The sequence below is a fragment of the Festucalex cinctus genome, chromosome 5 (assembly GCF_051991245.1).
Source record: "Festucalex cinctus isolate MCC-2025b chromosome 5, RoL_Fcin_1.0, whole genome shotgun sequence".
NCBI classification, from domain to species: Eukaryota; Metazoa; Chordata; class Actinopteri; order Syngnathiformes; family Syngnathidae; genus Festucalex; species Festucalex cinctus.
The window spans coordinates 17,781,928-17,796,461 of NC_135415.1; the positions used below are offsets into that span (position 1 = coordinate 17,781,928).

The following is a 14,534-nucleotide window of genomic DNA, read 5'->3' on the forward strand; positions in this document are numbered from 1 at the left end:
TATATGCACAAAAAACAAAGGCAAGGTGCTGAATAAGTAATATGCTATTTCCTGGTAGAACACTGGGGTGAAATCACAATGAACATTTTTTCTCCCCTCTGTACCCGGTTCAGTGGGGAGATTGTACGAGTGCTTGTTCTCACTGTTTGTGCTTATATAGTGCGCGCAGAGGGCAAAATCTCAAAGTTACTGACTGTTTATCTGTATCATCTTTGTTCATTAATTCATGGCTGATATTTTATGCATTTGGTGACAAAGTTTAAAGGAGTAGACCCAAATGCAGACACGCGCGACACGGGGGGAGATAAGATGTTAAAGGGAGCTCTAATTAACTGTCTCCAAAATAGTTTGGGGACCTGCAGATCTTGTGTAAGCACAAGATTGTTGGACTGGAGGATTGAAGGCACATGTTGAGTGCAGGGAAAGGCAACAACCACAAAAGTTTCAATTTGAGAAAGTTTCAACTGTTTTCACTCTATTTTTGCACATGATTTCTGGGGGGCGGGCTGTACTCCCCGTGCTTGTGTGGGCTTTCTCCGGGTACTGCAGCTTGTTCCCATATTCCAAAAACAGGCATGTTAGACTGCTTTTATACTATGTTCCTGGCAGCCACGGCAGCACGTTTCAGGCCGGTGTGGATGAAACGGGATGGTCATGAGAGGACACAACGGGACAAGATGGGCAAACAGGTTCCTGGCAAGGTTCTTAAACTGTACAAAAACTTGCCACCGTAGTCACAGTATGAACGAGAAACCAAATCGGTGAATGAAGGAAAACCTGATTGTACCAAATAGGGTGTATCAAAACTTTGAGGTGGTCTGTAGCGGGATGAGAAGCATACTCTATGTAGTTTACCAGCATCTCACACTCGCCACTGATCATTTTTCCATAGCGAAATTATTTGTTTAATCTATTCACTTATAGAAAGACAGATGGATACAGAGACGCAAGAGGGAAGAAACTATTTTAACATCTTCTGGTTTTAGTGTGCATAGTTCAATCGCACATACCCGAGGGAAGGAGTTGGAGGTGGTGACCAGGATCCGGAGGGTCTGAGAGAATTTTTGCATGCCCTTGTCTTGGTTCTTGTAGCGTACAAGTCCCCAAGTCTAGGTAGGTGGTACCAAGGATTTTTTTTCAGTAGTCTTAACTGTCCGTCATCGTCGGATTTTGTCCTTTTTTGTGGCAGCATCAAACCAGACAGCGACGGAGGGACACAGGAGTGAGACAATCAATGACTGCACATGCTTATTGAAAACTCTAAATTGTACAAATGTGAGTGTGTTAGTGGGACCTGAAATTGTCACACAGTTCAAGGTGTACCTTGCTTCTTGCCCAAAGTTAGCTTTGATTTTACACAAAATCTAATACAGGACAAGCTAATTGGCAACAACTGCCAGTATTTTTAGTTTCCATCATACTTTGAAGTGATGGCAAAATACAGCATTTACAATTCAAGATTTCACCCAAAATGTTCATTTCTGTGGATTGTTCTCTATCTCTGATTTCTTTGGATTTGGAAGAACAATCTTTCAGAGTCAGGTGAAAGGTGCCAAGAGTTTGGCTTCTTTCAGGAAAGGCCATGTTGAGACAATTTTCAGATCGAGGGTGGTTACACAGACACACCACTCTCCTCTCCTCTCTTGGGTGCCATTTCTTTGAAAGGTGGCAGGCTGCTCAGTTGAACTCCTATCAAGAGTCTCGGAGTCAAGAGACTGCAGGTGAGGAGTAGAGCATCGTCAACCCTGCGGGGAAAACACGAACTGCCCATGTGGAGTAGTCACAGAGGACAGTATGTGTGCATCTGTGTGCATGTTATATTACATCTTGAAACATCAGTGCCTCCAAGTTAGGCCCCACCTTGTCACAGACAACAAGCGCCTTCCCCATTTGTGTCTCCCAGAGCTATATTTGATAGAGCTTACCCACAGAGCCATAGCCAGCCCATTTGAGGAGCATATCAAAGTGTGTCCAATCGACGAGCGCTCACAGTCACACAGGGGTGGACACGCAACCTAATGATGTCTGAAATACCGGCGCAACTGCTATGATGTGCTGCGATAATTGCCACCCTCCCGTCCACAGCACAAACACATGTGGAATGGGTCGGCAAACACATTAATATGGAAATGTCTACATTAATTTGCAGCATGGTCTAAATTATTCAGTAATTAAGCCCCTGCAAATTTACACAAACTTCCCTCTGGATGACTGGAGAGAAGAGACAAGGAGCTGCAAGCATGCAGACGGAGGGCTTTGAATTGTGTGCTCATAATACACATGACACGAAATAATAGACTGGAATCTTGCATGAGAAATTTTGACCCGCCACACATGCGCAGCAATTCAAATATGCACTAATTTCCCAAGAATTAGGAATTTGTTACATTATTTATAATCGTTAGCTGCCTCTGTTGAAGCTTCTAGCTCCTAACAATCCTCCACTTCACCATCAGATACACAAATGCATTCATGGAATCAGGTTGGAGGTATTTTGTAGAATGAACAAAACGTCATAGATACATGAATAACACAAGTGTTTTTCATTCAATATCAAATTCCACCCTGTAAAAGAAACAAGCATATTAAATCTCTATAGCAAATAACATATTGTGCTATCCCATTAGCAGCGTTAGGTTTGTTGTTTTAGGGAGACTATAATGGCCATATACAAGTATTTATCTCATTTTTAGAATACAACCAGAAATGCACATGCAACTGAAAAATACAGTACAATACTACAAACATTCTGTCAGTCACAATTTTACCACTTCTGGGACATTTAAGACAGTAATAATATTCAGAAATACAAATATAATGGTAAAATGTCTGAAACTCAACTTAACTCTTAAGTTAAAAGTGCAGCACTCTATTTAAGTTACTAAATTAGTTGAACCGGTAGAATTGTATTGTATGTTTTGAAAACGATTTGAATAAAAACACTGTTAGAAAAAAAAAAGTGCAACACTGTGGGTAGATGGAACATGACTCTCTAAAAGCCAAATGGAATTTGTTTTCCTTATTAATGTCATTCCGAATGTATCTGTCCTACTGTTCCTATGTCAAAATGACTGATGTGAGGAAAAGGTCATCATAACAAGAAAGCTTTTTTTTTTGGTAAATAACTTTACATTTTGTGTATTGTACTCTCCATTAGTCACGTGTGTCCGCTGGAAACAATAGACATGTTCCTGTCCAAGTCTGATTCGTCTAGATTTCCACAAACCTGATTTTTTTTTTATATGTGTACATCACATCGACTTAAATCATCTGATCTAGTTTGATGTTCTAAATTTTCTTTGACAAGTAAGTACTACATGTCTGTAAAATATCCGAGCCTTGAGAATAGAAAAGTAAACATCCGACTTACTTAAATCAAACCCCACAAATATTTCTTTTTCTTTAACCCTATACTGACTACTTGGAAATAGATTTGCTGGTGCTGCCGCAGACTGTTGTCCATGTTGATTGGGTCTATGTCTAGTCGCTTTTGAGGGGCCATCAGTTTGCATTGGGAAGGATCCCAGGTGGGCTCTAATACTGAGTGGCATGAGTGCATGGATATACTGTAGACCTGACAGTGACTTGATCTGACAATGGAATGGATCAGTGCAGTGGCTACTAAGTCAGAAGGTAGAGCATAATCCCTTCTGTCAAGTCTCTGTCTCGTCAATATTCAAATCCAGCCAGCTGTCCAATGGCTGTCACTTACAATCTGCCTCCGCCTCACAGCCTGGCACAGGCACATATCTAAATTGAATTAGATGTTTGCTTTCCAATAGAAATTGAGTCAAAGAGGTGTTCCTTTGCCCTGCATTGTGAACTTGTCGTTGACCCCCAAGTGAACTGAGGCCCAATGTGCAGAATCCATTTCCAAACAAAAGCTTCTTTTTTTTTGTCTTATTTTATGGCTTTTCGTCCTTTGAAGAAATCAAGAGCATTTTCTTTGAATGCTTTTACTGCAAGGTAGCAAAGATTTATTCATCACGTATCAATGTTACTCTAGCACGAATTACAGGACTAATGCTAAATGAGCAATTAAAATCTCTGTAAACTGAAAATAAATGTATTTTAAATGTGACACACTACAGAGACAAGCGTTATTAACAACCCTGACAGACTTGACAAATTAAAAAAAATGCCTTAGCTACTAAAAAAAAAAAAAAAAAAAAAAAATCAGTGTGCTAATAAATACATGATCGCAGGCTAAAACAAATATAATTCTGTGTTTGTCAGATTACACATTTTTCTATATAGTAAGTACAAGCAAGTAAAATATTCCCAAGGTCCGAACCTCTGGGACCTCATGGCTGGCTTTTGCCTAACTTTTGTCAACTCAAACCCGTCCCATGCAATGATTTATTCCCATGCACTCCACTTTTTGGACACCTGGGTGCAAAAGTGCACAGCGGGCTGTGACTACACTTCAATGTTGCCTGTGGAAGTGTTACACCAAAGGCCAAGTGCAAGAGCGTGAAATGAGATAGTATGGACTTAACACGGTCACGCTCAGTCTGAAGAAGATGCACACACGCGGGCACACTGCACAAGCCATTGTAACACCTCCTCTCTGAACTTTCAACTAAAATTAGCTGCTCGTATTTGGCACGCTCCGGTTGGGTTGTCGTTGTTGAAATTCATTAATGGTGGATTAAGCTTTGCTTGACCAGACTGGAACTACTACAAGTAAAATTCTGGATGCCCAGTGATTGTGAGTCTGGTGCACTTAGTATGTTTTCAGCCCAAGTTTATGAAAACATTAATGTATTTGCCTGCATTTGTTTGTGTGGGTGAGGTGTGTCTGAAAAACTGCAGAACATCTGTCACATTAGATACTGTATTTTTGCGTATTTTGTCTCTTTCGGACTCAGTGCTGGGTTAGCTATTTCAGCCAATTTGGATTACTGTTGACCCAGTAGTTTAAGAGTGATAAGTGTCCTATGATTGACTGACTACCAGTCCAGGAAAGGCTTCAGCTCCTTTTTTGTTGGTGACCTGTTGGCTAAGTGTCCATGTGCATTACTTTCTATCCACAAAGTTCATCATATAATATGTTTTGATCCACACCGAATTTCAGAAGAAGTAATTTTGTTACAGAATAAGAAGAGAAAGACTGGACTAGAAACGAGAACTCTACCACTAATTGTCCGGCCTTGGTTTGTCCTCTTTTGAGTGTCATTCTAGTTTTTAAATAGACATACTTGTCAAATTAATCTGTCACGCTCATCCCAAACTGTAGCCCTAAATGAGATGTTTAACATTGTGACCACCAGCCAAAATGTCCATTTTCTAAAAGTAACCTATGACAATCTAAAAGGGGTTAAAATTGTTAGGAAAGGACATTTAATCATATTCTTTCTCTCCCGCTCGCTCTCTCGGTCTTGCTCTCCCCTCGTCCTACCACTGTGACACATGTCGCCCTGGCATGCATGGAAAAGCCTGTGACCTTTGGAAAGTTTAGCACTTTAAATATTTAGGCTTGGGTTATGATGGATCCTCCAGGCCCTGTGGCAATGTGCGAAGCCTCTGATTAGGGCTGCTGTCAGAGTCATTTAGCTCCGTGTCTGGCTGTCGCGAGCGTTCTGTGTTTGACAGGCGAGCCTTTTAAACAAACAGCCGTCCCAGTGGCAGTCGTGCAGGGCATCCAGCTCAGCGCAAACATATCCAACACACACTCGGAGAAATGGAGAAGCCCCCTCAAGCCTTGTGACAGCTGCAGGGGGAACCGCTGGCTGCTGCCTCTCATGATCGCTCAAGCACTTTGTCTTGATGCTTGCTCACATTTTACCAACATACTTTTGTGTCTGTTCTTTTTTGGTGTTGCTTCTGCTGCTTTAGTTTTTAGGCATTTGTCTGCTGTTGTAGCATCCTGTTTACCTAGCATTCTGTTTTTCTTTGGTTCTTTTTTGTGTTTTGAGGCAGGCATACATTCAGAAGCAGTAGACTTGAGCAAATGCGATGTAAATACTTCCAGCTACTGTAAGGAAAATTATGCTATTGTTGTAAGCTGTTGTGGGCATTTTACAACATTTTGCTGGTCCGTCATTCGTCAGTGCCTTGGGCACTCTTACATCTAGTTTTAATTGTATCCGACATTTTTTAATTTAGTCTGTTTTATTCCAATTTCAATCCTGCTTATTTTTTTTTATCATAGTTAGTCAACCTCATCCCGTTTTTATTTAGTCAACTATAAATCTAGCATTTTAATCTTTATTTTAGTCCAAGAAAACATAATTATATTCGTCTAGTCTGAGCCAAGAAAAACTGTCAACGTTTTAGTCTAGTTTTAGTCAGAACAATCATTTTACCCCTTTGCATTCTTTTTGTCAGCAGATTATGTTAACATTTTTGATCTAAAAACTATTTCACATGAAATTTTCTCACATCTTTTCTTCAAACATAATTGCAGTATATCAACAAGTGGCTACTATGGCTCCATGATATGAGCTAGTAAGTTAGCTAGCATTAGTTTGCGGTCGGATTAACATTATTGTTGGAACATTAAAGTCGTTGGATTAATGTTATTTTCTAACTAAAATTTACTTTTTAACCTTTCACCATGAGTCCACATCCTTTCTGCCCCATGCATTTGTTCAAGTTGCACTCGCTAGCTGCAGGTTTGAAAGGGAGTGTGTCACTGTCATATGACAAATTAGAAGAGACAAGATTTTACAAAATCAAATCATTTTTGTCTCGTTTGTATTCATGAACTAAAATGTCTGTAGATTTTAGTCCAATTTTTATTAAGTGAAGTATGTTTTTATCTCATTTTCATTAGTCGACGGAAATGCATACTGATTTAGTCCCAGTTGTTTTTATTGAAGGTTTTAGTCTAGGTAGTTTTAGTCCGGTGAAAAATGTGTGATGGCAAAATTATTTATGTTTAGTTTTGGTCGATGAAAATAACACTACTTCCATCATGGTCAGTCTTGACATTTATTTATTTTTTTTAAGGTGAAATAAACTGTAGTCGTGAATCCGTCATTTTATTTTAACCTCACTTCTGTCACCACTTTCTTAGGACCTAATTAACCTCAGTGTGATGTGACCAAATTGACACTCACACTGTAGGACATGTGTGGCAGTCAATTCCTCACACTCAAAGACAATCTCCCATGACATCAATCCTGTAAATATATGAGTCTTAATATGTGTGTCCTATTCTGTATTCAGAGGAATCGCCTCGTCAGCAGCTCCAGTATTAATGCATGAAAAATGAGGAGAGCCCATAAGAATTAGAAAGTGAGACTCCCCTTATTAAGATGTAAATTCCAGGGGAAACTTTGCCAAATGAGGATGAAGTTCTTGTCAACTTCGGTCTATTTATGCATTTCTAACAGCCTCCGCCGTGTTGTAGTTGTTGAAATTTGATACGCTCATCAATACACCTATTATGCTTCCATTATTATTTTTTCTCTTATTTTGAATACACAACCCAATACTTAAGGGAACAATTTACACTTTGGGCAACATTATCAAGTGACAGCGTACATGGCAACCATCATGGTAATTCTGTCTCTATCTGTGGGTGCCGTTTCTTTTTCCCCGCTCCCCACCTTTGCCTCTCGCTCATTTCAAATTTGCACTTAACACCCTCCTGGGGAAAGGCTTCTCATTCATCAACAGTGTTTGTCCCAGTGACAAGCAGGGTGCCTCCTGCATATCAATATCAGCTAAGACAATGCTGAGCCTGTAACCTTCAGCTAAATGTCATTCTGCTTAATCCTATTTGAAAATTAAACATTGAAAAAGCTATAGCGTACCTTCTTGTCTTCCTTCCGCTCTCACTCACTCCTTTATGTGCTGCCAATGTTCCAACAAACCTCCGCTACCTTTCAACTGCAGGATGTTGGTGCTTTTGTTTGTGTTTATTATTTTGTTTGTTTTCTAACTGAATAGATATTCTAAGTTACATTTTGTCATTCTATAAAGCATTTTCCCCTCAGCGTTTTCTCAGGTTTGTCTCATCGCCAATCGTTTGATAGTGTTGTTTGCTGTGAAACAAAAACAGAACAGGAATTAGAGCCACTTGTTCAAGGAGGAGAATGCAGTCAGACAAAAAGAAACGTGTCGTGTATTTACATAAACAGACCCTCCCCCTTACAGGTGGCAATTACAACCGTGACAATGGCAAGGATGCAGCGAAAGGGTATGCCTGTGACGGACAAATACACACTGTGACAGAGGCAAAGTGCTTTGCATGTGCGTGATGTAGCCATGCATGGGTCACCCCTTCCTCCCTCTCACACACAACAATATGAAACATGTTTGAAGATGCAATGAGGAATCGGAGTAGCAGGCAGTGCGGGATAAAAGGAGATGGTGAGATTGCAATGAAAATGCAATCATTTGCAGTCAGATAAGCATAATTCTGCTGCGGATGGAGTACGATGCGGAAGCTCAAAGGCATCCATATGGATTTGATTGACCGCAGTCACTAGTCAAGTGACTCCATTGAAATACTCAGTGGATTACCAACATGACCATCCTTGATGTTTCTCTGTTGAAACTCTGCACTTGTGTCTGAATGTGTTGGAGAAGATTTACAGGCACTTAAACAAGATACAGAACTATATTTGCCACGGCGACAGTTAACCTTGTGGCAAAGTGACATGACACTCTAGTTACTTTCAGTCAACTATGAGCTAACCTTAACTCCTCCCTCTCATCCAGAGATCAGCAAATAAGTGAAACACATTCTCTATTACCCCGAAAAAGTCTTACTTTGCTTTTCTGACAGAATGCTTTCCTTGGTGGCGTCTGGACCTATGAGATACCTTCAGGAATATTTCAGAGGGTTTCAAACAGGCACAAACAGATGATAGTAGTCATAAACAGGAAAGCCAGATTCCACTTTGACGGAAATCATTACAAAAAACAAAACAAAAAAACTGAAATTAGACTATTTAAACAGATGAAACCAAGGTCAAGTTGTAACAGAATGATGTTGAAAAGCATGAAGAACAGCTCATGATCAAAAACATGCCATATCATTGGTATCATCATTTGGGGGTGGCATAGCTCAATGGTAGAGTGGTCATCCCGCAAACCAGAGGTTGTGGGTTCAATCCCATGCCATTGTGACCACGTCAGAATATCCTTGAGCAAGATATTGATGTTGCGTCATCAGTAGGTGAATAAGTAGTCAAATATAAAGCGCTTTGAGGGCCTTGTGGAAAAGCGCTATATAAATGAAGTACCATTTGCCATCATGGGGGCCGTGTTTTGACATGGTCATGAAGGGCTGGCTAATGGAACTGGATCACTCGTGTTTATTGATTCTATGAAGTAACAAGATGAGTTGTAAGGTGTTTAGGACTGTAGTAGTCTCTGCTCACATTTAGACAAATGCTACAAATCCAGAGGAGTAGAAGAAGTCGCTTAACCTTGAAGATATGGATAATTATCGGCAACACTAAGCATTTTGGGGATGCATACAAAGTGAATATTATTCAATGGCCAAGTCAGTGAACTGATCTCAACTCAACAGAACAGTGATTCTCAGTGTGGTCGGCGTACAACTTGGTTAGGCGGACTCCTCTAGTGGTACGTAAAACACGTCACTGCCTAAGTACATTTTTTATGCAAAAGTTTTTAATTATTTATTTTTGGTTTTCCATATCCAAGAACAGTGTTAATGTCCAAATCCTTTCTATCGGAAAGTTTTTGGGTCATTAGTTAGCACCTTCTTACCAAACCTGGAGTTCAGAAGATGACTGCTTTTCAAGAACTGGTCATAACTCTTCCCACTGTCTTTATGTTTCCAGGTGGGAGATGCAGGACGATGCAGAGTTGGAAGACGAGGAGAAAATGATGGTAGAAGAACTCAGACGAGCCTATTTTGTTTGCCACTGCGACGTGGGACTGCAGGAGTCTCGTGAAGCAGATGAAACGACGGCTGAGCGGACCCAAGGGGGGCCGCAACCATCCGATAAAACGGCTGCCCAATAACAGTCCGAGCAGTTGGAATTTTTATCATGTTGTAAATGTTTAGTTGTAATACGCACTCGCGGCTCTCAAGGTATTAGAGTGTGTGTCTGCGTGTTGTGTGTGTACTGTGTAATGCAGGTGTCTACAGTATGCGTGTGCGTTGTGACAACAAGAAAGAGTGTGATTCAGACTGTGTCTTCTTCTCAAATCTGCATCAGTCACATTTCATCTTTTTTGGAGCACATCTCCAGACATCAGTTCTGGGAAACGGAGGAGGCGCATTTGTTTGCCCGGGACAAGATGGGACTGTGTGATCATGGGGGCTTTTTTTTTTTTTTTTTTTTTAAGGCAGTGTGTGTAAAGATGTTGGTGTCAGCATACTTTTTTCTTGCTTGCTGAAAAAAAAAACAGCAACATAAAATTACAGTTGGAGAAAAAGAGATGTTTGTTTTGATTGCAGTCTGTACTGAAATGGACCCCACTCAGTACTGTCTGTCAGTATTGTGCAACCTGAACATACATACTTGGGTGGCAATGACAACGGAGACCAAAGAATCAATATTAGAAATAAAGCATAATTTGTCAATTGTTGTCATTTCTTATAAGCAAAAGCCAGCAATGGGTTCCTGGTTGCTTTATTTTCTTCTTCTGATACATATCCTATGCATATGTACATTCTAATAAAATTCTGTAATAGTTGCATTATATTATGCATTAATTTTGACAACCTAGCTTCATCCATCCATTTTCAATACCATTGTCTTTGCTTCAAAGTCTTCTTTGAACGCTGTATGGTTTTCTCGTCACACTCATTAGATAAGCATAGAAATCTTTTGAAATTCTTAAGATTATTGTGATGCTACACTGCGCTGATGCTCACTGAAGAAAACAAAGTTGCACTTGCACAGCGGATATTTCAGTGTGGGGCTCGATTCTGGGAAACAAGCAGCCACGTCATACAGTTTTGGTACAAAATAAAGCACATGTGCAAAAAAAAAAAAAAAAAAAAGTTGAAAACCGAATAATATGAAAACTACATCATAATTTTTTTATTATTATATTTCTTGTTATTATTATTATTTTATTTCTTATTTATTAGTTTACAAGGGTTAGTGCACACTCCCATGTGAGGAAGCGTTTGTTCTCTTCCAGAGATGAATGCTTGTTTTCTAATGCAAGTAGCAACATATACCAAACAAATACCAAACCACAGACAACACAAAATACAGTAAAATGTTCGGCAAGTCGGTTCTGTCTCAACAGTACCATTAATCTTTGAAAATGCAGAATATTTAACATAAAAAAACGTTTATGTAAGCAAGCTAGGTGACGCAAGCTGCTAAATGTTTTCTTTTTATTTTTTTTCTTTTCTTTTCTTGTTTCTCTGTTTCTTTATCAGCCGTCCTGGAATAAGCCCATTCTGTGTTTCATACTGTTTCAATTGCAGACAGGTGCTTGGTTCAGCTGACACCTGTCAGCGAACCTGACAATATGAATCACAACAAATCGTTACAAAGTATGATTCCTCACAAAGACTATTGAATATTCTATTATACAGGACTCATCAGGGGATTATTAGGGCCACGTAAACATTTCAGTCAGATTCAGAGCGCATTCAGGACTGACTTAGTGTCATATTAGCATCAACAAACAGCCACCGAGTTTTGATGCTGCTACCCATTTATGTTTATTTGTGTACAAAAATGCATGCTTCACACTTATTGTATGACACATTAATAACGTCCTGGATTGAGGATCATTCCATCTGTGAAGTAACTGTACTTTATTGCTTTACCTTTATCACTTGATTTACTTTTACATGCAGGGGTTTAATCAATTCTTGTACTTTTAATTGTTCCTTGCCAACTCTGTTCCGAACGCTTCTGATAAGGGGCTGTGTCAACAGCAGTGGCAGCATCTGTGCGGCTGTACCTTTAAGGGAAAAAAGGCTTCCACTCCGTTGCCCCGGTAACCCGGAAGCTTGCAGCTTGCACGCGCGTCTCCTTGGAGTACTTCCTGTTTTGGAGACGTTGTCCAGGAAGTAGCAGCGAGTGTCGTGTCGCATGTTCTCAAGGCGTGTGAGTGAGTGAGTCAAACAAAAACAACATGCGTGTGTCCTTCTGTCCCACCTAGCGTGTCTTGTTTTGCTTTTCAAAGCATGTGAAACAAAAAAGCACGACTTACTCGTAGCTCACCTCGCTCGCAGTGGCTCCACATGGAGGCGGGGTACACTCACTCTCAACAGGTTTTTTTGAATTATTTAAACTAATAATAACGCACAATTCCTGATTTTAGACGGAAGTTTGCAGCATTAATGTGTGTGCAAAGTGGAGCTAGCACGAGTATTTGACAAATACTTGCAATAAACTGTTTTTCCTTTTCTACTTAGTGCCAATAGTCTAATTGCTAAGACACTGAATTATTAATGTTTGTGTCACAATTGTGTAATGATAGAGCTGCATGCATTTGAACAAGAAATCTATATCATTATTATTTTTTATCTCACCTGTCAGGTGGGACACCTCGGTGATTTTTGGAACCTGATCCGATGCTTAGCTCTCAGCTCTGTGCTGCTAAACCAGCTGTGTGCATATTGTTGATCGTCATGGCCCAGGTGGCCGGCCAGGAGGACGGAGAGAAAACCACAGCGCTCAAAGGTAATTGTGTACACTGTACAAATATTAGATACTGTGTGTCAGTGGCACCATGGCAGGCTGTGCATTTAGTGCCTGGCCCTTCAGTGGAGATTTGCCCAAATTAATCCAACTCTTAATACGACAACTATCATGTCACAATTATGGAAACTATTAAACGATACAATGACACAGTACACAACTGCGCATTTCAGAAATAACATTTATCTAATAACATGGGGTCCATTTTTGAGTTCACCTGCACTTATCACAAAACCCATGTGCAAGAGTTGTGTACACACATTTGTGTGGACAATGTACCGTAGTATTGTTATGTGAGGAAGCCGGAGTACTCAGAGAATATGCATGCAAACGCGGAGAACACTCAGAGAAGCACACCTCTTACACTCTGAGTCAAGTAAGAACTGTAAAGGCATATTTTTTGCTGCTACAACTATTTTGTTGGCACTCATTAAGTTGAATTCTAATATACAGTCTTTTTTTTTCTAAACTAAGATAGCAAATAGTCAATTGCAAAGAGCTCTGCTTTTACAATTTTTGGAGCTGTCAAGATAAAATAATCTGACATGATATTCTGTTTCTTCTCAGACTTGCTGTCAAGAATAGATTTAGATGAACTGATGAAGAAAGATGAACCCCCATTCACGTTTCCCAAAACCCTGGAGGAGTTTGAATATGCGTTCAATGAGCGTAAGTGCACATTTAAAGGCATGCTCTGTAATATTTGCAGTAAAGCAATGACTTTCTGATGATGTCATCAACAACTATGAAGTAGTTCATGCAAAAATGACTGACAACCAAGGAAAGCCATTTATAATAGATTTGGTTATGCTACCATTTTCCACACAATTTTTGCGAAGTTATGTCTGACAGCTGTTTTTAACTTATTTTTTTGATGCGGAATCTCAATTTTTCTTCATCACATCAACTTTTTGAGCTATTGGGTCCTCGTTTTCTTTAAAAAAAAGAAAATAAATAAATGTGTAAGTATTTCAAAATATACAATATCATTGACCTATAAGGATATGCACACACCTCTAACTGCACTTTCTCAAATGTGATTGTGCAAACAAGTTCATAATCATAATCAAATCTTCTTGCTGCAGCTAATCAGTGGATTCAGTGGATTTTTTTCTTATCTGGAGGGTACACTGTAGAGGAAAAAAACTTAACGAGCTAGAAAAAAAAATGACTGCAGTTTTGGAATCCGCATGCCAATTTTAATTTTAATCAGCATAAAAATCAAAATTTTCACTGATGTTACTTACATTAAATGTTTGGAATCTTAAACAGCATAACAGTAAGTATGAGGAATCAAACCAATGCTAAATAACGTGGTGGACATTTTAACACTGGCCATCTAAGCCGTTGCCATGCATCTAATTATCTTATGGTGGCAACCCTCATCGGTTGTGTGAATGCATACCGGATTCGGTGTGTTCTGTCTGAAAAGCACAAGCGAATAAATTCATGCTGTATTGCTATGCCTAGTCACTGGGAATGTATTGTGAAAGTGGTTTATGACTATTAAATATTACTGTATATGTGATATGCAAATAAGTTTAAAAGGATCTCACCTCACTGTGTCAGTAAATCTTTCTTGTGACTGTGCAAACCCCTTAAGAATTTTTTAATTCACAATATATTTTCTTCAAAATGTAAAACATTTTTTTCACATGAAAAGAGTCTAAGAACCAAATTAAGTTTTTCTGCTGTACTCCTTTTTTCCAGTGGCTAGGTAAAGGTTGAGAGTAGGGATGCACGATAATATCAGTGGCCGATAATAATCGGCAAATATCGACCAATTTGACGTCAAACAGATAAAACGGATAATAAAGAAATCTGCCGACAATTATCGGCAATTATAGACCAATTTGGTATCATACAGGTAAACCAGGTAATAAAGAAATCCGCCGATAATAATAGACATGCCACGTTGGTCCATCCGTT

The 14,534-nt window shown here is 39.5% G+C and overlaps 2 protein-coding genes across 6 annotated transcripts in view; both read left to right on the forward strand.

Moving 5' to 3' along the window:
- kiaa0825 (KIAA0825 ortholog) overlaps nucleotides 1–10,508 on the forward strand; it is a 126,317-nt gene extending 115,809 nt beyond the window's left edge. For both annotated transcript variants that reach the window (XM_077522937.1, XM_077522938.1), the window contains exon 23: nucleotides 9,768–10,508. In XM_077522937.1, coding sequence (XP_077379063.1) covers nucleotides 9,768–9,951 — 184 coding nt within the window. In that variant the 3' untranslated portion in view covers nucleotides 9,952–10,508. The remainder of the gene's footprint in view (nucleotides 1–9,767) is intronic.
- Nucleotides 10,509–11,898: 1,390 nt separating this feature from the next.
- The window catches only part of arb2a (ARB2 cotranscriptional regulator A), a 157,677-nt gene continuing 155,041 nt past the window's right edge, over nucleotides 11,899–14,534 (forward strand). Inside the window, exons 1-3 of one of the 4 annotated variants that reach the window (XM_077522795.1) lie at nucleotides 11,899–12,012; nucleotides 12,444–12,587; nucleotides 13,173–13,274. In XM_077522795.1, the coding sequence (XP_077378921.1) occupies nucleotides 12,479–12,587; nucleotides 13,173–13,274 (211 nt within the window). In that variant the 5' untranslated portion in view covers nucleotides 11,899–12,012; nucleotides 12,444–12,478. The other 3 variants (XM_077522796.1, XM_077522794.1, XM_077522797.1) reach the window with 3 other exon arrangements.